The 22,040-nt window shown below is 43.1% G+C and overlaps 1 protein-coding gene across 3 annotated transcripts in view; it reads left to right on the top strand.

Annotated features, from left to right (window-relative positions):
- wdfy4 (WDFY family member 4) overlaps nucleotides 1-22,040 on the top strand; it is a 321,548-nt gene that overhangs the window by 23,663 nt on the left and 275,845 nt on the right. For all 3 annotated transcript variants that reach the window (XM_087982407.1, XM_043678830.2, XM_087982406.1), the window contains 5 exons: nucleotides 832-981; nucleotides 2,645-2,834; nucleotides 7,656-7,845; nucleotides 9,344-9,504; nucleotides 19,999-20,451. In XM_087982407.1, coding sequence (XP_087838533.1) covers nucleotides 832-981; nucleotides 2,645-2,834; nucleotides 7,656-7,845; nucleotides 9,344-9,504; nucleotides 19,999-20,451 — 1,144 coding nt within the window. The remainder of the gene's footprint in view (nucleotides 1-831; nucleotides 982-2,644; nucleotides 2,835-7,655; nucleotides 7,846-9,343; nucleotides 9,505-19,998; nucleotides 20,452-22,040) is intronic.

The following is a 22,040-nucleotide window of genomic DNA, read 5'->3' as shown; positions in this document are numbered from 1 at the left end:
TGATCTATTTGGATTCCCAGAAGGCATTTAACATGCTACAAAAGAGGAGGCTGCTAAATAAGATGAGTCCATTGTGTTCAGGATAAGGTGCTGGCCTGGATAGAGGATTGGCAGAAGGCAGAGTGTGGGGTTAAAGGGGTCTTTTTCAGGATGGCTGCTAGTGACCAGTGTAGTTCTGAAGGGGTTCAAAGTGTTGGGACCACAACTGGTCACATTATACATTAATGATCTGGCTTAAGAAACTGAGGACATTATTGTTCAGTTTGTAGATGACACAGAGATAGGTGAAGGAACAGGTAGTGTTGAGGTAGTGGAGAGGCTGCAGAGGGACTTGGACAGGCTAGGAGACAGGGCAAAGAAGTGCCAGATGGAGTACAATGTGGGAAAGTGTGAGGTCATGCACTTTGTTAGGACAAATAGAGACATGGGCTATTTTCTAAGTGGCTTCAGAAATCTGAAGCATAAAAGGACTTAGGAATCCTAGTTCAGATTTTCTTAAGGTTAATATGCAGATTCAGTTGGCTATAAGGAAGGCAAATGCAATGTAAGCATTCCTTTCAAAAGGGCTAGAATTTAAGAGCAGGGATGTACTGCTCAGGCTGTATTAGATTTTAAACAGACTGCATTTGGATCGTTGTAATCAGGTTTGAGGTCAGAAATAAGGAAGGATATGCTGGCCTTTGAGGGGGTCAATAATTAATATTTAATCAGCCAGAATTGTCCAACTCCAGTATATGCTCAATAATGCAGAATAACATAAAATGAAACATCCTTCACCCAGTAACATAAATATTCCTGATTTTTCTTTCCCCCCCCCCCTTCTACCTTTAGGAAACACTGAGATGTATTGTGAAAACAGGACTGAACTTAATTCTTTTAAAATGTCTGCACCTTTTTGCTTTCTCATCCAAACGAGGGTCTGGAACAATGGAATCACAGACACAGGATAGCAGCACAATATTTCAGGAAACTGTAACCCATGTAAGTTGCAATTACCCTTACGCCTTCAATTCATTGCCAACTGGAAAGGTTTATATTGCTTATATAGTGAAGAAATTACATTCAGAAGAGACAAAAGATAAAATATCCGCATGCTTTTACTTTGTAATTCAGTCCCTGCAGCTTTGTACATTGTATATTTAAAATAAAGGTAAAGTCTCCATAGTCCCAGAGGACTGCTCGCTCATTCGAGAGAGAGAGAGAGAGCGAGAGCGAGAGAGAGAGAGAGACGACTGGTGGTGGTTTAAGCTAAGGGTCATCATGCCTCAGGCAGGAGGAGAGGTTGAAAAGGTTATCTTCATGGTATCCTCAGCTGGTGCGGGAACTCCAGTTGGCATCACTCTGCCTTGAAAACTAGCTGTCCAACCAACTGAGCTAACCAACCTCTCAGCTTCCCACAGTATACTTAACACTGCCATCTTCACCTGGTCTGTATGAACGAGGAGTTAAAACTGGTTCTCCTATTGAAACCTGGTCTGGAATTGGTGTCTGTGTTGCTGTTAGTTTGAAACATTTCTATGTAGGATTTCCTATCTTCACTTTCCCAGTTGGAAATGTCCATTTTAGTGCCAGTTTTCAATTTTTTTTTAATATTCAGAAGCTTTAAAGGGCCAGCTTTTCAAGGCAGCACCTGGCATATAATGGGCATTGTGGATTGGTACCCCCTCGAGACCATTAACGTCAGTGCACACACTGTGAAGGTGGAAACTCTCTCTCTGTGTTACCTCAAGTTGTGAGTTTTTGCTATTGGGCTGTTAATTATGGAGGATCACATTTCTTAATTCTGAAAAAAGGGACAAGCACAAAGTATTTAAACAAATAATTCATGTGGCAAATTTACAATATTCGTCAACTAGTGTAGGTGGACATTTTGGTTGGTATGGACCAGTTTGTTCCAAAGGGCCAGCCTTCGTGCTGTAGGACTGTCTATGACTCTGTCTGGAAGTAAGTCTTGAAAATCTATTATATTTTTTGTTTCAAGTAGTTGGGAAAATTTGAGTTTGGCATTTAGTTTAAGAAGATGGACAGTTTTGTTTATGGAACTCTCTCCTCGACAATCCCATATAATCACTCCTAATCCTGAAAAACGTTTGGCTAACCACAATCTGAATATAAAATCAAACTATAATCGATGAAGACTAGAGAAAACTACAGGACTGGTATTGCACCACCAAAGATGTTGTCTGATGTGTACAAACTAATTAAGTCCAATATGACTGCACACAAACTGACATTTAGAATTAGAATTGAGTTTATTGTCATGTGTATTCAAGTACAAAAATACAGGAGTGCGGTGAAAAGTGACATTTAGAATTTGAATTAGAATTAAGTTTTATTGTCATGTGTACAAAAGTACAGTACACTGAAAAGTGTACAATGTCACGAAACATTGTGCTATCTTCGGTACTAAAATAGATTAGGTCCAAAGATAGAGAAATAAATAAAGACAAAAGCTAACAGTTCTACATTACAGTTCTTCTTTGCTTGTTTTGTAAGTTCATGGTGAGCTGCGGTTTCTATTCCTTCAGTAGCCATGCTTGACAAAAGAACGCACACTTGAATATCTGTAGTTAAGATGCATCTTTTGCTTTTATACCTTCTATGATTCTGAAATGTGTAATTGACTTTGCTTGCTTTCTTTCAGATCATGCTGCATTTGTGCAGCCAGGTCTCTGCTGTAGAGGCAATGGTGCAAACCAATGACCTCAGGTGTCTGATTTTAGCAGTGGCCTCCCAGTGGGATCAGTGCAACTCATCCTGGAGAACATATACAGGTCATGTGCTGAAGGCCATCTCAAAAACACCAACTAAAAATATTGTCAGATACTTACACGGTGCGTGCACACTTTTATTTATGACTATTATGACTATAATACATATATTTCTAGGAATTGTTTAACAAATAAAACTTGTGTTTTATTTATGTTTACTCTTGCATAAAAAGTGACTATAAGTGGAGTCCCAATTTCTGATGAATGTCTCATCGAAGTTTGATTTTGTTCAGAAAGTCAAAATATATTAGTGACTCTATTGTCTTTCCTTACCGATGTTTTTTTTTACTTCATGAGGTATGAGCATCACTGGAAAGGCAAATGTTTGTTGCTCACCCCTAGCTGTCCTTGGTGTTTGTCTCGCTGGGCCATTTTAGAGAGAGTCAACCATGTTGCAGTGGGCCTGGAATCACATGTAGGCAAGACCAAATAAGGACACCAGACTTCCCTCCCCAAAGGATGAAATTGAATCAATTGGGTTCCTACAACAATCAATGGTAGTTTTGTGGACACTGTTACTGAGACTCTATTTTAGATTTACTATTTGGAATTTACTGTCTACCAGCTACTGTGAATCCTCATCCATGCAGTGTTGGCTTGGATTGTTATGGTAGTTGGAAATGCAGGTCCCTTTAAGGATAAAGCAGGAGATTTTCAGTCAACCTGTTCAGTGACAGATCAGATGGGAGTTAAACCCCAGCCTCTTGGCTGAGAGGCAGGGACACTGCTACTGTGTCACCTGAAACCGTAGAGTAGAGCAGGATGTTAATCGATAGCAGGTGATGCTCAGCGGAGCCTGTTCCAACGACCCTGTAGCTGGGTAGTAAAGTTTCTGAGCACGTTGATCGGAAAATATCTGGTGTTGGCCTTTTCTCTGAGCTAGGTGGCCTGAGTTCAAGTCCAATCTCCTCCACAGATATGTAATAACATCTATGAATAATCGATTACAAGATATGAGGGGTGGGTTTGTCCCCCTCCCACTCCATTTTAATTTAGGTTCCCCCCCTCCCATCTTTCTTTACACTCCCCTCTTTGTTATTGTTCCTCTGCCCCTGATGGGCCACGTTTGTGAATTGTTCTTTGAATGAGCAGCATGATATGGTGGTGACTTTACAGGAAAAATAATAAGCTGAGGTCCACTTCCAACTTAACCTTTCCTCCATTCCCTGCCCTTCCCTTTTGTTATGGTTTCATTACCTCGGGTGAAGAGAGCATGTAATTTGTTAATTTAAATTTGAGTGACATGGGTGAATTGGCGGTTCCTAAGGAAAAAAAATACTTTGACCTTTAAAGGCACCCGTGTTTCTTAGTCAGACACACTCTGCTTGATTGGTGAAGCTTAAGTTGACTCAGAGCTAAAGTGATCTGAGAAACTCCTGGAAGCATGGAGCAGAACATTTTGTACTTTCAGGGCAATGTGAAAACAGCACTCTATAAACCAGTTTCTGATTTAGAAACCAGTATCATGCCTATGTAGCTCTGGAGCAAATTAAAAAAATATATAAAATACACAAAAAAACTGATGAAACACAATGCTATGCATTTGTGAGATTTCTAGATTCTGGATCGGGATTCTGCACAGGGATTAAATGGAAAATTTATGGTCTGTATCTCCAGCCTTTTGTAGCATTGGAAGGAGCTGCTTTAGTAGCTGGGATCAGTGCTTGGGATGTTCTGGTCCATGCGAGATTCATATCTGGTTCAAAAAGGCAAGCAGCCACACAGCACAGAAACAGACCCTTCGGTCCAACCAGTCCATGCCGACCATAATCCCAAACTAAACTAGTCCCACCTGCCTGCACTTGGCCCATATCCCTCCAAACCTTTCCTCTTCATGAACTTATCCAAATGTCTTTTAAATGTTGTAACTGTACCCACATCCACCACTTCATAGAACTCCTAAAGCGTGGAAACAGGCCATTCAGCCCATCAAGTCTCACTGACCCTCCGAACAACGTCTCACCCAGACTCAACCCTCTACCCAGTCTCTGTAACCCTGCATATCCCATGGCTAACTACCTGACCTACACATCTCTGGATGCTCCAGGCAATTTAGCATAACCAATCCACTTAACCTGCACATTTTTGGACTGTGGGAGGATACCAGAGCACCTGGAGGAAACCCACACAGACATGGGGAAACTGAGCAAGCTCCATGCAGACAGTTTCTTAAGGCTGGAATCTAATCTGGGTCCCTGGTGCTGTGAGGCAGCGGTGCTAACCACTGAACCACCGTGCTGCCCTTCCTCTGGCAGTTCATTCCACTCTAACCAGTCACTCAGCTGTTTCATGTCTGCTTTACCAGTCTCATTGGCCATGGTTGACCTGGATTTTATTTCCTTTTACCAGTCCCTCTCCATAAACTCTGATATCTTCACTAATAAAAATCTATCAATCCTAGTCTGAAATCCTCCAGTGATCGTATATCTGAAAATGATGATCTCAACTGATATTATTACTCAATATGTCAGATCCCAGACTGCAATTTGGATTAGTAGATCAGTTTTAACAAGATTTCTCTCACTGAAACATAAAAATGCAATGTTACGGAGCTAAAAAAAAGGTAGGGTTCCCCCCTCCAACACCATTTTAATTTAATCTCCTCCATCGTTCCCTTTTGTTATTCATGAACTTGGTGGGCAGTGTGTGTAATAGGTTAATATAATTAGTGACCAAGGTGACGTGTTTGTGGTTTAATCTTTTAAAAGAAGTTTTAGAAAGAGTTGGGGTTTGTCCCCAGTGAGAGTGTTGGATTCTCGATAAGTGAAAGATCCAAGAGAGAAAGGTGAAACTGCTCCTTGTGTTGAACTATAGTTAAAGAGTAAAACAGTTGTAAATCTTTGATGCAGTATGTAGATATGTATCTGTCAGACACAGTGTCACTGGGCCAATCATCTCCCCATGCCTGCACCTCTCATGGGACTTAGCTTTGATGTCAATTATCGAACAGCAGATCACCACCAGCCTCTGACTCTTTTTCTATGGATACAGAGAAAAAAGGAATAGGAGGAGGCCATTCAGCCCTTTGAGTCTACTCCACTATTCATGGCTCATCATCCAATCTGTACCAAGTTCCTGCTTTGTCCCCATACCCTTTGATCCCTTTAGCCCTCAGATTAATATCTGGAACCTTCTTGAAAGCATCCAATGTTTTGTCCTCATCCACTTTCTGTGCAGAGAATTCCACAGCTTCAACATTGAGGCAAGAACTTTCTCCTCACCTCTTATGGCTTATCCCGTATCCCTGGTTCTGGACTCTTTGGTCATCAAGAACATTCTTCCTGCGTTTCTCCTGTCGAGTCCTAATACCATTATACATCAAGCATATTCAGAGTTGAGAATGTCTGTTGAATTATATTGAGCGTGCAGCCAAGAGAAGCCCTTCAGCCAAATTCATCCGTGTCAGGGGTTATACTTCACATGAACCACCTCCCACCCTTCTCCTCCTAGCTCTGTCAGCATAATGTTTGCTCCCACCCTGCTTACACATTTGCTGAACTTCATCTTAAGTGCATCTGTGAATTTTGCTTCGATACCTCCCATGGGAGCGAGTTCCATATTTTAAGTGCTCTTTGCACAATGATGTTTCTTTTAAATGTTCTGTCAGAATTACGAATGATTGCCTTATATCTGAGGCCCCCAGCTTTGTTCTAGCAATCCTGTTGACTCATGTGATTTAAGGATGTGGAGGTGCTGGTGTTGGACTGGGATGGACAAAGTCAGAATTCATACGACACCAGGTTATAGTCCAACCAGTTTATCTGAAATCACAAACTTTTGGAGCTCCTTCGTGAGGTGAAGGGCTAACGCTTTGAAAACTTGTGATTTCAAATAAATCTGTTGGACTCTAACCTGGTGCTGTGTTTTGTGATTGAACAAGTGAGAAATAAAGAAAAGGAGTCATTGGTGAGGGTGAATTTGAGTGAGAGAATTCAATGTCAAATCTAGTACAAAGAGAGAAATAAAGGGAGAGACTGGATTAAAAGACAGTAAAGTAAGATGGCAAAAACAGAACTGTTATTAAATATGTGACATTTTTAAAATCTCCAATAACGATTCACCACTTGTAGAAAGGAGACTTGATACCCTGAAAAGTTAGTTTTCTGGACTGGAGAGATTGGCAGTCAATCACTGATAATTGCTGTTTTGTGAAAAGGGTACACCAAGCCAAACTTAATTTTCTGCTGTGGGTTTAATGGGTAATTCGCGTACAAGTTGTTACAAATAAGTTAAATGTTAAAGGTGAGATATCTTGGAGCAAACCAACCAGTGGATTGTTGTCAAGTGAACAACTGGTTGCTGGATGGGTGGTATCAGTTTTTAAAAAATTAATTCATGGGACGAAAGCATCATTGTTAGGCCAGCATTTGCTGCCCATCCCTAATTGCCCAGAGGCAGTTAAGAGTCAACCACCTTGCTGTGGGTCTGGAGTCATATGTAGGCCAGACCAGGTAAGGATGGCCATTTCCTTCTCTAAAGGACATTAGAGAACCAGATGGCATTTTCCGACAATTGACAGTGGTTTCATGGTCATCGTTAGTTTCTCAATTCTAGACTTTCATTGAATTCAAAATCCATCCTTTTGCCAGGCTGGGATTTGAATCCAGGTGCCCAAAATATTAGTTGGGCCTGTGGATCAATAGTCCAGTGATGAATCATCCTGATGAAGGTCTTATGCCTGAAACATCGACTCTCCTGCTCCTCGGATGCTGCCTGACCTGCTGTGTTTTTCCAGTGCCACATTTTTCGACTCTGATCTCTCGCATCTGCAGTCCTCACCTTCCAAAGAATCGTTAGTGAATTAAACATTGCATCCTTTGCTGATGTATAACTTCTATGTGTTATATGTGGCATGAAAAGCTAATAGATTTGTATTTTATACAGACAGTGAATGTATAAAGAAGTGCATTCAGAATTTGTCTGCAATGGCAGACAAGTCATCGGTGTATGAGGCAGCTCAAGCAGCAGTCCATGTGCTTTGCTTTGTGAAAGACTCTTATCAAATTTCTCCAGACTTATTCGCTGATTTTGAAAGTGCTGATGGTTATCAACTGTTAACCAACCTGCTCCTTGGGTAAGTATATCTACCCAATCTATGATGACCAACTTGGGAGGGGTGAGCTGATTCACATTTCTGTGCTGACCTCAACAAGATTTAAGTTTAAAAGGGCAGTGATCCTGCCAGTTATATGGCTGAATATGGCTCTGCATCCAAAACCATTCAGCCATACTGCTCAAGGTAACCATTAAAAAACTAGTGCATTGCAAAAATAAAGCGTCCTCAACCATGCACAAAACTATTCAGTTGTGTTGTGGACCAGACCAAACCCCCTCAAAATATTAAGATAATCTAGACCCTAACTTTAAAAAAACTGAAAGAACTGCGGACACTGCAAATCAGAAACAAAAACAGAAATTGTTGGAAAAGCTCAGCAGAGAAATCAAAGTTAATGTGTAAGCTCCTCAGAGATTTCTCTTCACAGGTGCTGCCAGATCTGCTGAGCTTTTCCAGCAACTTCTATTTTAGACTCTAACTTTTTCTTGTTTTAAAGGTGAATGTAAGGCATTGTGTCCCAGATGTAATTCGATTGGTCAAACTATTGGATTTAAAACAACACATTTATTCATTATAGTTAAAATACAACAAAAGAAAGAAGGAATTGGAATAACTTAACTGGATTGGAAATCTTAACAGAATAATAGATATATTAACTATTACTAATCAATTGTTCCATTCTATAAACATACCCTTGGCAAAAGACAAGTTCAGAAAACAGATTGTCTCGCATGCAACTCCAGCAGCCCGGGAGGGAAAAAGCAGCAAGAAAAATTCAGAGAGTGTAGCAGCTGGGAGAGATTTACTGCAGCTTCTAACCCTGCTGCTATAAACTGAAACCTAAAACTCTGGGTTCTGTGAGACCTTGATCCACCCATTCAGGCTGCTTCTATTGTTCCAACTTTTTGAAAAAAATCCAAGGCTTCACCAGCTGTTTACTGTATTGGCTCTGTTAGACTGCTCATCATTTCTACCTTAGAACCTCTCCTTAAGCAAAAATGAACAAAATACACTTCTTAAAGCCACAGTATCATTAAATTGCCCTTCATGTGAAATTTTCACGCCCCTCCATTCAAACCTTTAAAATACTTAAAACCCTATGGAGAGTTATCTGAAAAGAACTTTAGCCAACTAAATTCTGTGAAAAATACAGATCGTTAAAAAGCCAGTCTGTGGTGGAAGTCACTTATCAAATACGTTGTATTAGTTTTGAGTTTCACTTTGGATCAGTTAGGCTAACTGAATTGTGTTTTTCTAGAGACAGCAATGTACTTTCAGACTCATAATTAAGAACTCTCCATTTGTGTCAATCGTGCCTTCTGTGGAGTTTTCAATGGTCAAACTTAGAGAGGGGTTTCAGACAAAGGAATAGAGAGAAAAGGTGTTTTGCAACTGTAGTAGCTCCCTCTGTTTGTTTGTATTCAAAACCCCAATAAAAATCTCTCACCAGCAGCTTAGATCTTTGTATTTTGTTTCAAGATGATCAATTCTGATTTGAACTTTACTCCCTCATTAGGTGCGATAAGGAACTGGAGAAACAAGAAGAAAAATCCATGGAAGAACTCGTAGATTTTTTGAGTTCCCTCACCATCTATGGTCAGAAACAATTGAAGGTCACACCTTGTATTGCAGGTTCTCAGTTCCCAAATTTTAAGTTTCAGCAGCTGTCAGAGTCAGGTAAATCTCTCTGTACTTTTACCAAATAACTCCACTTTTATGACCCTAATATTTAATTTGTAATTCCGCTGTTCCCTATGCACTGTTTCCACTAGATGCTCTTTAGAAGTTCAATTGAGCTCTGTCTTTATCAGTAATAATTTGTGGAGACTCCAGCTTTCTAATAAAGGTCTGCATTCTGTATGGGGAAGGATGTAACCACCCTGAGCTGCCAGTGAATAATAATGCAAAATGTGACTGATGAGAGAAATGTAAACTCTTCCAAGTGCAAACTGTTAACAAATAAGTTGTCCCCGTCATAAAGGCTGGTGACCAGGGTGTGAGGGAATTGCCTTTTCAACAAAAAAACCTGGAGAATTTAGGTCTTCCTTTGCTTGCCCCTATTAATGAGATTGAAAGAACATGTTGCATTTTGGTGTGGGGGGATGGGGGTGGGGGGGGGGGGGGGGCAGTGTTGGTCATTGGGATATATGTTCAACCCCTCTGCTCAGTGGAAATGGAGCTTGGAAATGTTTAAAGTCATCTGCACTGGCACAACAGTTTGTGTAAACCCTGTTGTATAACAGTGTGGAGTGACTTTACGATGACATCAGTGAGCTGCTCTTCAGTGGGCATAAATAGCACAGTGTGGGCATGATTAAGGCAAGGAGGAGAGGAGAGGGTAAAACAGTGATAGGCTGAAGTGTGCAGTCTAGCGATATGAATGTTAGTAACATGTAGCATGCGAGTAGACCAATTAGTGTAGTTGGGTTTATGGAATTGTCTTTCAATAATGTAACACCAGAATGATCTCTGATTACCCTGTATTGTGGTATTTAATCACAACATGTAATGAGCAGTGTTACAAAGACACCAAAGCTTGAGGTTCTCCGGTTTGCTTTCTCCTAGACCAGTCTGTTTTGAACCCAATCTCTTGGACAAAATTCACACAACACAAGATGCCTGCTCTTACCTGTTATCATTCAATGTCCACCCACTGAAATTGGCCAGGACTCCAAATGCAGGCAGTTGAGAGCCTAACTTGCAACTTAAAGTCACAGTCCAATTACACTCATGACCTTGCCCAAGTATTTTAATTTCTTAATCTACAAGGATCGAATCCCGACAAGCCAGTCTTGGGAATGGGCAGAAGCAGCCAACTGTGGGAAAAGTGATTGAGTGGAATTCCTGTGGGCCAGGAGTAGCACTCCTGCTCCTTCCTTGTTTCATGAGGATAAGCTGGCAAACCCTTGCCCCAAGGTGCAACTCCAATCCTGACTGGCCATAGAGTCAGACAGCACGGAAACAGACTCTTCGGTCCAACCAGTCCATGCCGACCATGTTCCCAAACCAAACTAGTCCCACCTACCTATGCTTGGCCCATACCCTCCCAACCTTTCCTATTCATATAAAAATGTCTTTTAAGCGTTGTAACTGTACTCACTTGAACCACTTCCTCTGGCAGTTCATTCCACACACTAACCACTCCGTGTCTTTAAAAAAAAGTTGCCCCTCATGTTATTTTTAAATCTTCCTCCTCTCACCTAGTTTTGATCTCCCCCCCCATAGGGAAAAGACACCCCAGTGAAGAAAAATCCCAGCCTATTAAGCCTATCTTTATAACTCTAACTTTCCATTTCCAGCAACATCCTGATAAATCTTTTTTGAACCCTCTCCAGTTTAATAATATCCTTCCTACAACAGGGTGACCAGAATTTGACACAAAAGTGGCCTCACCAACATCTTGTACAAACTCAACATGATGTCCCAACTCCTGGACTCAGAAGTCTGAGCAATGAAGACAAGTGTGCTAAGCGGCACCTTAACCACCCTGTATACCTGTAACACAAATATCAGAAAATTATGTACCTGAACGCCTAGATCTCTCTGTTCTACAGCACTATCTAGGCCCCTACTATTAATTGTATTTTCCTCCCAGCCCACCCTCAATTTGCCATTTTCTGTTTCTGTGAACCTTTATTGGTGAACTGATATGTGATGCCTTTCTAATTCCGGCCAGCTTTGAGGTGGAGTTCTTGTCAGAATCCTTTTATGAGACTTGGGAATCCAATACCTGCTGGGAGGAGGCAACAATGGTTTGTCAGCTTTGACCCTGTTGGTTTATAGATCCCCATTCTCTGTCCATCACTTTTCCCCAAATTACAATCTGCTCCATGGTTCAGAAACATGGGGCTGAACCTTACTTCTCTTTTTTTTTGGCTAAGTGTAAGTTGCATTGAGTTGTTTTTGGAGGAATTCTTTTAGCCACGAGGCTTAACAAGTTTTTTCATCGTATTTTACTATACCCATCTACCCTGTCCCTATGCCGTCCCTCTTGCCTGATTCTAGCACCATCTAGCCATGTGCAGTACCCAGAACAAATGACCACTCACTGGAATAAACCAGTATTCCTTGCACTGGTGCCATCTTTGAAAGGCCGTTGTGTAGCTGGGCAAGCACTCTCAGTCCAGAGGTGCCCTGCACGGTTTGTGATGTTTACCTCCGACATGGTAGATGGGGAAATTGTTGCCCTGCTTTGAAGGCAGGGACATGGATGTCCAGCTGGACAGGATGGTACACAGGCTGGGTGTCCTCTTCCCTCAGGATACGAAATGGAGGCATTGACACCAAATGATGCCACCAGGCCAGTGCAGTCTCAGCTACCTTGGAGGAAGTCAATGTCCCTCTTTGCTCTGCCAATTTGAGTAGCACTGGGTTCTTTCCAATACCTTATTTGCTCCATCTCTGCGACTTTACTCACCTCTCAACAAGGCTCAACCACTCTCGTTATGACCAGCAACATCTTCCCTCAAACACTATCATCCAGCCCAACTCCTAACACCACTAAACCTACCTGCCCTCTGTATTGCCTATTCACTCACTCAGAACACCACTTGCACCAAAGGTAAAAGCTTTGCCACCCACTTTCATCTCCCATAATACCTGCCTTACTCTTTTTTCAGAACCCAGAACAGGCAGAAGAGTCTGCCTGGGTGTTGGGCGACCCAACATTCAGCTCCTCACCTCTTAACTGAAGACTATCCTGACTGTGACTGTGCCAACTGGCTGAGTGACCATGTCCAAACCCCTGGACTGGTATTGGAGGCTGCCCTTGCCTAACAGCACTAAGACTCTCCCCCAGACCAAAGGCTGTGCCCCTTGACTTGACTGAGGCCTGCTGACCACCACGAGGAACTTCCTGGATTTACTTCTGTGCTAAATGGGCAAAGCAAGATGAAAGTATTCAAACCTGGTATCTCTAGATGATGGGACAAAGTGAAAAAAGGCAACGCAAGGCAGGGATGCAGTGAGAATCCAGTTAGGCTCATAGTGGGTAGGCATGATGACAGTCAGTGAAGGCTCTGGGGATTCCAGTTTCTGAGCTGGGTGCATGTCTCTGAGCACACGGTGTCCTTTATCCAGCATTACAATGGCAGTTGCTATTGCAGCATTGAAGTACCGAAATGTCCTCTTCAGTGGCTCAGAGTTATGCCATGAGGCTGGCACTTGAACGCCAAAGCCCATGAATGTAGGGTGCCCATGGAACATGTCCTGAGATGTTGGTACCTGGTGGTCCAACATGGAATTCTTTGGACCAAAGGGTGAGCTAAATTTACCATGAATCCATTCTGGTTTTCTTGTTGAGAGTTTTTCACATGGAGATAATTTGGCATGTTTGGTGAAATAGGAAACAGAATATTAGTGAGCAGAGTTGTGATGTTAGTCAGTCATTCAACAAGCAATAATCCCTGTTAATTGCTGCCGGAGAGGAGGACTCTATACAACACACTTCACTGTATTTTGGAACAAAATACATGTGACAATAAATAAATCAAATCAACTCGCTACTGCCCACTGAAGATCTCGTAATGCCGCTCAGCAAATGTGTAAAAGGAGCAACAGTTGGCGTGGGTTTCTCTGACAATTCTGCCACAAACCTCCCAATAGCCTTCATTGCTCAGGACCCAGTAAGATCCCTCCCCTGATTTCTGAACATCTGTTTTAAGCATTGAATGATAAGCGCGTCCCCAACGTAAAAGAGGAAATAAGCTAGTCAGGAACAGACCTTGCAACCTCTTGTGGAAAAACTTGTTTTTCTGATTTTCATTGCTATCATTCAAAAACATTTCCCCAATGTTAGTAAAAACATTCTCAGTCCCGACCACCTCCCAGCCACAGAAAACATGCCTTGAATCGTTTTGGAAATTACCTAACCTTGTGTACTTGGGTTGTACTTCTGCTTTCATGTCGAACTGTGTCCCAGGTATCTCTTTGTAAAATACAAGAGGTGAATGTTAAGACCGAACCTTCCAGATCTTCATGTATTGGTGTGGTGGCCTATTGCTGTAGCATTGAAGAACGATTCGAAGTCTATCCCACTTGTGGTCATAGAATCTGGCTATCTGTGGTCATTTTGTGATAGGTTTGAAAAACCTGGGTTTTCTGTGGCTGGGAGGTGGTGGGGACTGAGAATTTCTTTACTAACATTGCTATCATTCAAAAACATTTCCCCAATGAAAATCAGAAAAACAAGTTTTTCCACAAGAGGTTGCAAGGTCTGTTCCTGACTAGCTTATTTCCTCTTTTACGTTGGGGACGCGCTTATCATTCAATGCTTAAAACAGATGTTCAGAAATCAGGGGAGGGATCTTACTGGGTCCTGAGCAATGAAGGCTATTGGGAGGTTTGTGGCAGAATTGTCAGAGAAACCCACGCCAACTGTTGCTCCTTTTACACATTTGTATCTTTGCGTCGACAGCCAGATTGTTCTACCTCTGCCGATTTGACTATCGTTTCAAAGTATCTTTGAGTTGCCATAGATCTGTTGCAATCAGGCAGGCTGAGTGAATAGGCTACGTCATGGCAGATAGAATGTAATGTGCATAAGCATGAAGTTCACTATACTTTCTCAGGAGGAGGCCACTCAGCCCGTTGTGGTGGCTAGCCATTCATTTTGATCATGACTGATCATCTAACTCAATGCCACCTACCCAGACTATCTCCATATCCCTTGATGTCACTAGTCTTCAGAAATGCATTGACTGAACATAATCATTGAGCTTCCCCAGCCTTCTGGGTAGAGCAATGCAAAGATTCACCAGCCTTTGTGTGAAGAGATTCCTCTGTATTCTGCTCCTCATCCGGAGGTGTACCCTCTGATTTTAGACTCACCACTCGGGGAACATCCTATCTATGTGGGGAAGTGATGGCCGAATGGTGTTATCACTGGACTGTTAACGCAGAGACCCAAGTAATGTTCCAGCGACCTGGGTTCGAATCCCACCATGGCAGATGAATATCTGGAATCTCATTCTTTCCTCAAAAATTTGAGGAAATTCAAACTTGGTCTTCTCATCCTGGGATTAATCTGGGAAACCTGCATTGCACTCCCTCTGTGTAACGTTATAAATATGGGAACCAAAATCATGCACAATACTTCAGGTGCAGTCTTGCCTAGGCTCCAGCTCCATTAAGATGTCTTTACTCCTGTACTCAAATCTCCTTACAATGAACGTTAATATACAATTTAACTTGCTAATTGCTTACTAACTTTTAGTGACTGGCGACCAAGGATATCCAGGTCTCTTTGGATGTCAGCAGTTCCCAACATCACACCATTTAAGAAACAGTCTGTCTTTCTGTTTTCTTTGAACTTCATGTTTATCCCCATTACTTTCTATCTGCCATGCCACAATCCTGCTCACAATGCCTCAATTCCCAGACAGTCCTGTCAGCAGCAAATTTGGAATTATCATAATTGCTCCATGCAAAGAAATCATTGCTGCAGATTGTCAACAGTTGTGAACCGAGCACTGACACTTGTAGCTCCAGACTAGTAACTGAAAATGTGTTGCTGGAAAAGCGCAGCAGGTCAGGCAGCATCCAAGGAACAGGAGAATCGATGTTTCGGGCATAAGCCCTTCTTCAGGAATGAGGAAAGTGTGTCCAGCAGGCTAAGATAAAAGGTAGGGAGGAGGGACTTGGGGGAGGGGCGTTGGAAATGCGATAGGTGGAGGGAGGTCAAGGTGAGGGTGATAGGCTGGAGTGGGGTGGGGGCGGAGAGGTCAGGAAGAAGATTACAGGTTAGGAAGGCGGGCTGAGTTCGAGGGATTTGACTGAGACAAGGTGGGGGGAGGAGAAATGAGGAAACTGGAGAAATCTGAGTTCATCCCTTGTGGTTGGAGGGTTCCCAGGCAGAAGATGAGGCGCTCTTCCTCCAACCATCATGTTGCCATAGTCTGGCAATGGAGGAGTCCAAGGACCTGCATGTCCTTGGCGGAGTGGGAGGGGGAGTTAAAGTATTGGGCTACGGGGTGGTTGGGTTGGTTGGTCCGGGTGTCCCAGAGGTGTTCTCTGAAACATTCCGCAAGTAGGCGGCCTGTCTCCCCAATATAGAGGAGGCAACATCGGGTGCAGCAGATGCAATAGATGATGTGTGTGGAGGTGCAGGTGAATTTGTGGCGGATATGGAAGTGTCCCTTGGGGCCTTGGAGGGAAGTGAGGGGGAGGTGTGGGCGCAAGTGTTGCATTTCTTGCGGTTGCAGGGGAAGGTGCCGGGAGTGGAGGTTGGGTTGGTGGGGGGTGTGGACCTGACGATGGAGTCACGGAGAGAGTGGTCTTTTCGGAATGCTGATAGGGGAGGGGAAGGAAATATATCCCTGGTGATGGGGTCCGTTTGGAGGTGGCGGAAATGACAGCGGATGATACGTTGTACATGGAGGTTGGTGGGGTGGTAGGTGAGGACCAGTGGGGTTCTGTCCTGGTGGCGGTTGGAGGGGCGGGGCTCAAGGGCGGAGGAGCAGGAAGTGGAAGAGATATGGTGGAGGGCATCGTCGACTACGTCTGGGGGGAAATTGCAGTCCTTGAAAAAGGAGGCCATCTGGGTTGTACTGGTCCTCCTGGGAGCAGATGCGGCGGAGACGAAGGAATTGGGAATATGGGATGGCGTTTTTACAGGGGGCAGAGTGGGAGGAGGTGTAGTCTAGGTAGCTGTGGGAGTCGGTCGGTTTATAGTAAATGTCCGTGTCGATTAGGTCACCCGAGATAGAAATGGAAAGGTCTAGAAAGGGGAGGGAGGAGTCTGAGACGGTCCAGGTGAATTTGAGGTCGGGAATTTGGAAGGTGTTGGTAAAGTGGATGAACGGTTCAACCTCCTCGTGGGAGCACGAGGCAGCGCTGATACAGTCATCGATGTAGCGGAGGAAAAGGGGGGGGTGGTGCCAGTGTAGCTGCGGAAGATGGACTGTTCCACATATCCTACGAAGAGGCAGGCATAGCCTGGGCCCATGCGGGTGCCCATGGCTACTCCTTTGGTTTGCAAACGGACCCCATCACCAGGGATATATTTGCATTCTGCTTTTCTGTTAACCAATTCTTGTTCCAGTTTTGTCACTCCATATTAGGGGGGATATTATTAAACTGGAGAGGGTTCAGAAGAGATTTACCAGGATGTTGCTAGGAGTGGAGGGTTAGAGCTATAAGGAGAGGCTGGATAGGCTGGGACCTTTTTCACTGGAGCATATAGGAAATTGAACTTCTAGAGGTCTGTTAAAATCTTGAGGGTATGGGTAAGGTGAATGGTAGGTATCTTTTCCCTTTGGGTGGTGTTTTTTGAAGACTCGGGGGCATATTATTAAGCTGAGAGGAGAAAGATTAAAAAAGACACGAGGGGCAACTTTTTTTACAAAGGGTGGTTTGTGTGTGGAATGAACTTCCAGAGGATGTGGTGAATGTCTGTACAGTTACAACATTTAAAAGACATTTGGATACATACATGAATAAGAAATGTTTGGAAGAATATGGCCCAAAAGTAAGCAGGTAGGATTAGTTTAGTTTGGGATTGTAGACTGGTTGGACTGAAGAGTCTATGCCATGTGACTCCACTACATTTCCCCCCAATTGCATCCCCTCTAATTTAATTTACCAACTTCTTGTGGATGTAAGTTTGCTCGCTGAACTGGAAGGTTCGTTTTCAGATGTTTCGTCATCATACTAGGTAACATCATCAGTGAGCCTCCGGTGAAGCTCTGGTGTTAGTGCCCCGCTTTCTATTTGTGTTTAGGTTTTCTTGGCTCAGCAATGTCACTTCCTGTGGTAATGTCAATTCCTGTTCGTTTTCTCAGAGGGTGATAAATGGGGTCCAAGTCAATGTGTTTGTTAGATTAGATTAGATTACTTACAGTGTGGAAACAGGCCCTTCGGCCCAACAAGTCCACACCGACCCGCCGAAGCGCAACCCACCCATACCCCTACATTTACCCCTTATTACCTAACACTAAGGGCAATTTAGCATGGCCAATTCACCTGGCCCTGCACATCTTTGTGACTGTGGGAGGAAACCGGAGCACCCGGAGGAAACCCACGCAGACACGGGGAGAACGTGCAAACTCCACACAGTCAGTCGCCTGAGTCGGGAATTGAACCCGGGTCTCTGGCGCTGTGAGGCAGCAGTGCTAACCACTGTGCCACCGTGCCGCCCACCACTCTGTTGTCAGAGTTCCGGTTAGAATGCCATGCTTCTAGGCATTCTCATGTATTTCTCGGTTTGGCTTGTGCTAGGATGGATGTATTGCCCCAGTTGAACTGATGTCCTTCCTCATCTGTAGGAAAGGATACCAGTGAGAGTGGGTCATGACTTTTTGTGGCTATTTGGTGTTCATGTATCCTGGTGATTTGTTTTCTGCCTGTTAGTCCAATGTAGCATTTGTCACAATTCTTGTAAGGTATTTTGTAAATGACATCTGTTTTGTTTGTTGTCTGTATGGGGTCTTTCAAGTTCATTAGCTGCTGTTTTAGTGTGTTGGTGAGTTTGTGGGCTACCGTGATGCTAAGGGGTCCAAGTAGTCTGGCAGTCATTTCCAAGATGTCTTTGATGAAGGAGAGAGTGGCTAGGGTTTCTAGATGTGTTTTGTCTGCAGACTAACCCAAGGAAACCTAAACACATAAATAGAAAGTGGGTCACTAACACCAGTGCTTCACCAGAGGCTCACTGATGATGTTACCTAGTATGGTGACGAAATGTCTGAAAATGAAACTTCCAGCTTAGCGAGCAAACTTGCATCCAGAACCTCAACCTGAGCTACAAATCTTCTCAAAACTCACTAACCTCTTGTGTGGGCCTAATGGGAAGCTTTCAAAAAATCCAAGTACACCACATCTACTGGTTCTTCTTAATCAATGCTCTGCGTAACATCCTCAAAATGCCAAGGGTTCCTGGAGAGTGGTCAGGTCTCTGAACTCTGGCCAATTGACTTGCTTAGTTTAGGGATGTAACGGTTAATCACAATGCCATTACAGTTGTCCCTTTTAAGATCTTTTGGTTCAGGTCAGAGCAAGGAATGAACCTGGGATCTTCTGGATGTGCATCAATGAGAGATAGAGATTAGTGGAACTGCAGGAACAATCAAAATAAAAAACATTTTTACTGAGTAGCTGGAGCAGTGTGTTTTGTTGTTCGGCTTTGCTCAGATCCAAGAGTAGTGGGACCAATCAAGTTTGCAAAAGTCTTGGTTGTTGGCAAATACCATCTTTTATTGAAACATGGTCAATGCTAGTTATGTGCAGGGCAAAACTTCAAACAAGGCTGCATCTCCTAGTGATCGTGATTTTGCATTATTTCCTATCTTAGTTAATTTAATTTCCATATTCACTAACAACTCTTTACACTCCATATCTCAGGCCACTTTGGGTGCTTTTAGTTAAAAATCACACAACACCAGGTTATAGTCCAACAGGTTTATTTGGAAGCACTAGCTTTTGGAACGCTGCTTCTTCATCAGGCAGTGTTCCGAAAGCCAGTGCTTCCAAATGAACCTGTTGGACTATAACCTGGTGTTGTGTGATTTTTAACTTTGTACACCCCAGTCCAACACTGGCTTCTCCAAGTCATGGGTGGTTTTAGTTCTTTTTATCATTTGTATTTGAAAATATTCTTTTTGCCATGCCTCAGTAACAGGAAGCAAGATCTTCTGACGTTTGCATTGTAAGGGTTATTGTGTTTTTTAGTCCAGGCTTTTGTATGTCTTGTGATCTACCTCCATTTCCTGTCACTTCTCTTTGATCCTTGCTCATTAAGTGCTGCCACATCACTATCTTAGTAACTGACACATTTTCACATTGAAGATGGTGGTTCCCTTTGTGTATTGTCTTGCCGTGAACTGTGGAGGCTGGGCGATCTGTTGATTGCGCTTGAAGAAGGCTTCTGAGTTCATAATAAGGTGCAATGTATGTGGCAATTAAAGGATAATGCAAGGCTTAACATTGTCTTCTGTAAACATGTACCCTTAAGTAAAGTTCGACTGTGTTTTACTTGTGTCCCTCTCACTGGTGAGAATAGAATACTTTCAAGGGAGAGTGGATACTCAATGTCACTAGACCATTTGGGATGGGTTGCCCTATTTTTATTTCTAAATTTTTAAATATATATTTATTTTTGTAGCACATTAACTTTTACACAACTGTTGCTTTTCTGTCTCTCACTTTGCTGCAAGTGACTCGCATTTTCTTTATTTCAAGATACAACGGTGAAAAACGTCCAGGCTTTCAAAGTCTTGCAATTTGTATTTCTAAAAACCACCAGTTCCGGCATCTCGTCAATGATCCTGAGCAGTATTAAAAAGATCTGGAGCTGGGACAGAGCCAACTTCTTCCTGCTGGAATGGACACAACAGACACTCTTTCAGTTCGCTGAGGTGATATACCTCAAGTCTCGGCCAGTACAGATTCAATATTTTCAGATGCTGCGGTGTGTTGTTATCGACATGTCTTACATTCCCCACGAAACCTTTTCGAGAGTGCAGGCCATAATCCGAGAGAACCTTTCTCCAGCCTGTGCCCTGCTGGCACTGGAGTGTGTGCTGGACATTGCTAAACATGACCCATTACTCACCATCGTGTTCAGAGAGACCAGGCTCCTGGAAATGCTCCTGACACAGCTTCAGAGATCTGGAAAAATGCTGAGGAAAGCAGGTAACAACTCTCGGATGTTTGAACCTCGGTTTTCAGAGTTAGCAATTTAGAAAATCAGTCTGCCTAGGTGCATTGGATTGCTTGCATTCCAGTAATAATCAGAAGGAAGAAGTATACACATTCATGAGGCCAGATTTTCCATCTGATTAATTTTCAAACTAAAACACAAAGTGGAATCTGAGCTCAGTTATTAACATTAATTTTGTCTTCTTGATTTGCTTTGAATTATTAATTGGGTTGCAGTGAAAGGATTGTGGTGTTTTGACCCACTGGTTCTAGAGCTAACTTGGTGAGTGCAGACTGACTGTTGGAAAACCCAAATGGTAGCATTTACAGTCCTACCTCTGTCCTGCATTCCCTTCCAATGATCCTTTACAGGATTTCAGTCTTGCTGATTTTACCCTGACCGTTTTTATCTGAGGAATCAGAAAATTAGTTGATTGGAATGGGCAAGATTTCAGGATAGTTCAAGAGTTGTGGCTCAGTGGTTAGCACTGCTGCCTCACAGTGCCAGGGACCCAGGTTCGATTTCACCTTTGGGTGACTGTCTGTATGGAGTGTGCACATTCTCCCCATTTCTGTGTGCATTTCCTCTGGGTGCTCCAGGTTCCTCCCACAGTCCAAAGAGGTGCAGATTCGGTGGATTAGCCATGGCAAATACATAGTCCCAGGGATAGGGTAGGGAGTCGGTTTGGGTGGGATGCTCTTTGGAAAGTCAGTATGGACTCAATGGGCAGAATGACCTGCTTCTACAACTGTAGGGATTCTAGAATGATCTCCGGGCACAGCTAGGTATTCAGAAACACACTTTTCCTTTCTGATCCCAGCTGATGGTACTAATAGCCGAACCTGAGCCCAGGATGAAATCTGGCTTGATAGATCAGATTTTATTTTTGTTAATCACGGAGGTGGATAGTCACAGGAGGCTGCAGATTTTCCTTAAACAGAACATACATTTATTGCACAAAAGAACAATCTTTAAAAAAGTTATCTAAACACAGAGGACAGTTAACAAGATTCAAAAGTCATGGCAAAGCAAAGCTTTAACCCATCTTCCATTACAGAGACTCCGGTTGAGAACGTTTTCATGCCTGAATGCAACTCCTGAATCTACTTAACTGAGCCCTGACAGTGTCTTTGCCATGGACTGTGGAGACCTTTCTGCTGACATGAACTTTTTCACAAAATCTTGGACCCAAACCTTACTCAAGGGGTTGAACCTGCTTGTGATCTGTATGTTCGTTCTCCTTTCTAATAACCCCCCGATTTCTGATTAAACTCTCGTGATTGGAAGTTTCACAATCTAAACCCTTCTGCTGAGCTAATTGGTTCTAGGGCTGCCCCAAATAATCTCTTTTGGGAGAGAAACTAAACTTCCTTCTAACCTCTTTAGAACTGAATGAAAACCTTGTTCAAAACTAGATTTTTCTGAACTGAAAACAAAGGTGTGTTTACCCTGATGAGGGGCTTATGCCCGAAACATCGATTCTCCTGCTCCTCGGATGGCCTGCTGTGCTTTTCCAGCACCATACTTTTCGACTCTTGACTCTCCAGAATCTGCAGTCCTCACCTTCTCCTTGCATGTTTAC

This window comes from Chiloscyllium plagiosum, unplaced genomic scaffold, assembly GCF_037043375.1.
Source record: "Chiloscyllium plagiosum isolate Xiang-an unplaced genomic scaffold, Cpla_swu_hap1 HiC_scaffold_43, whole genome shotgun sequence".
In the NCBI taxonomy this organism is placed as follows: Eukaryota; Metazoa; Chordata; class Chondrichthyes; order Orectolobiformes; family Hemiscylliidae; genus Chiloscyllium; species Chiloscyllium plagiosum.
This window is presented reverse-complemented; position numbering and strand designations above follow the sequence as displayed.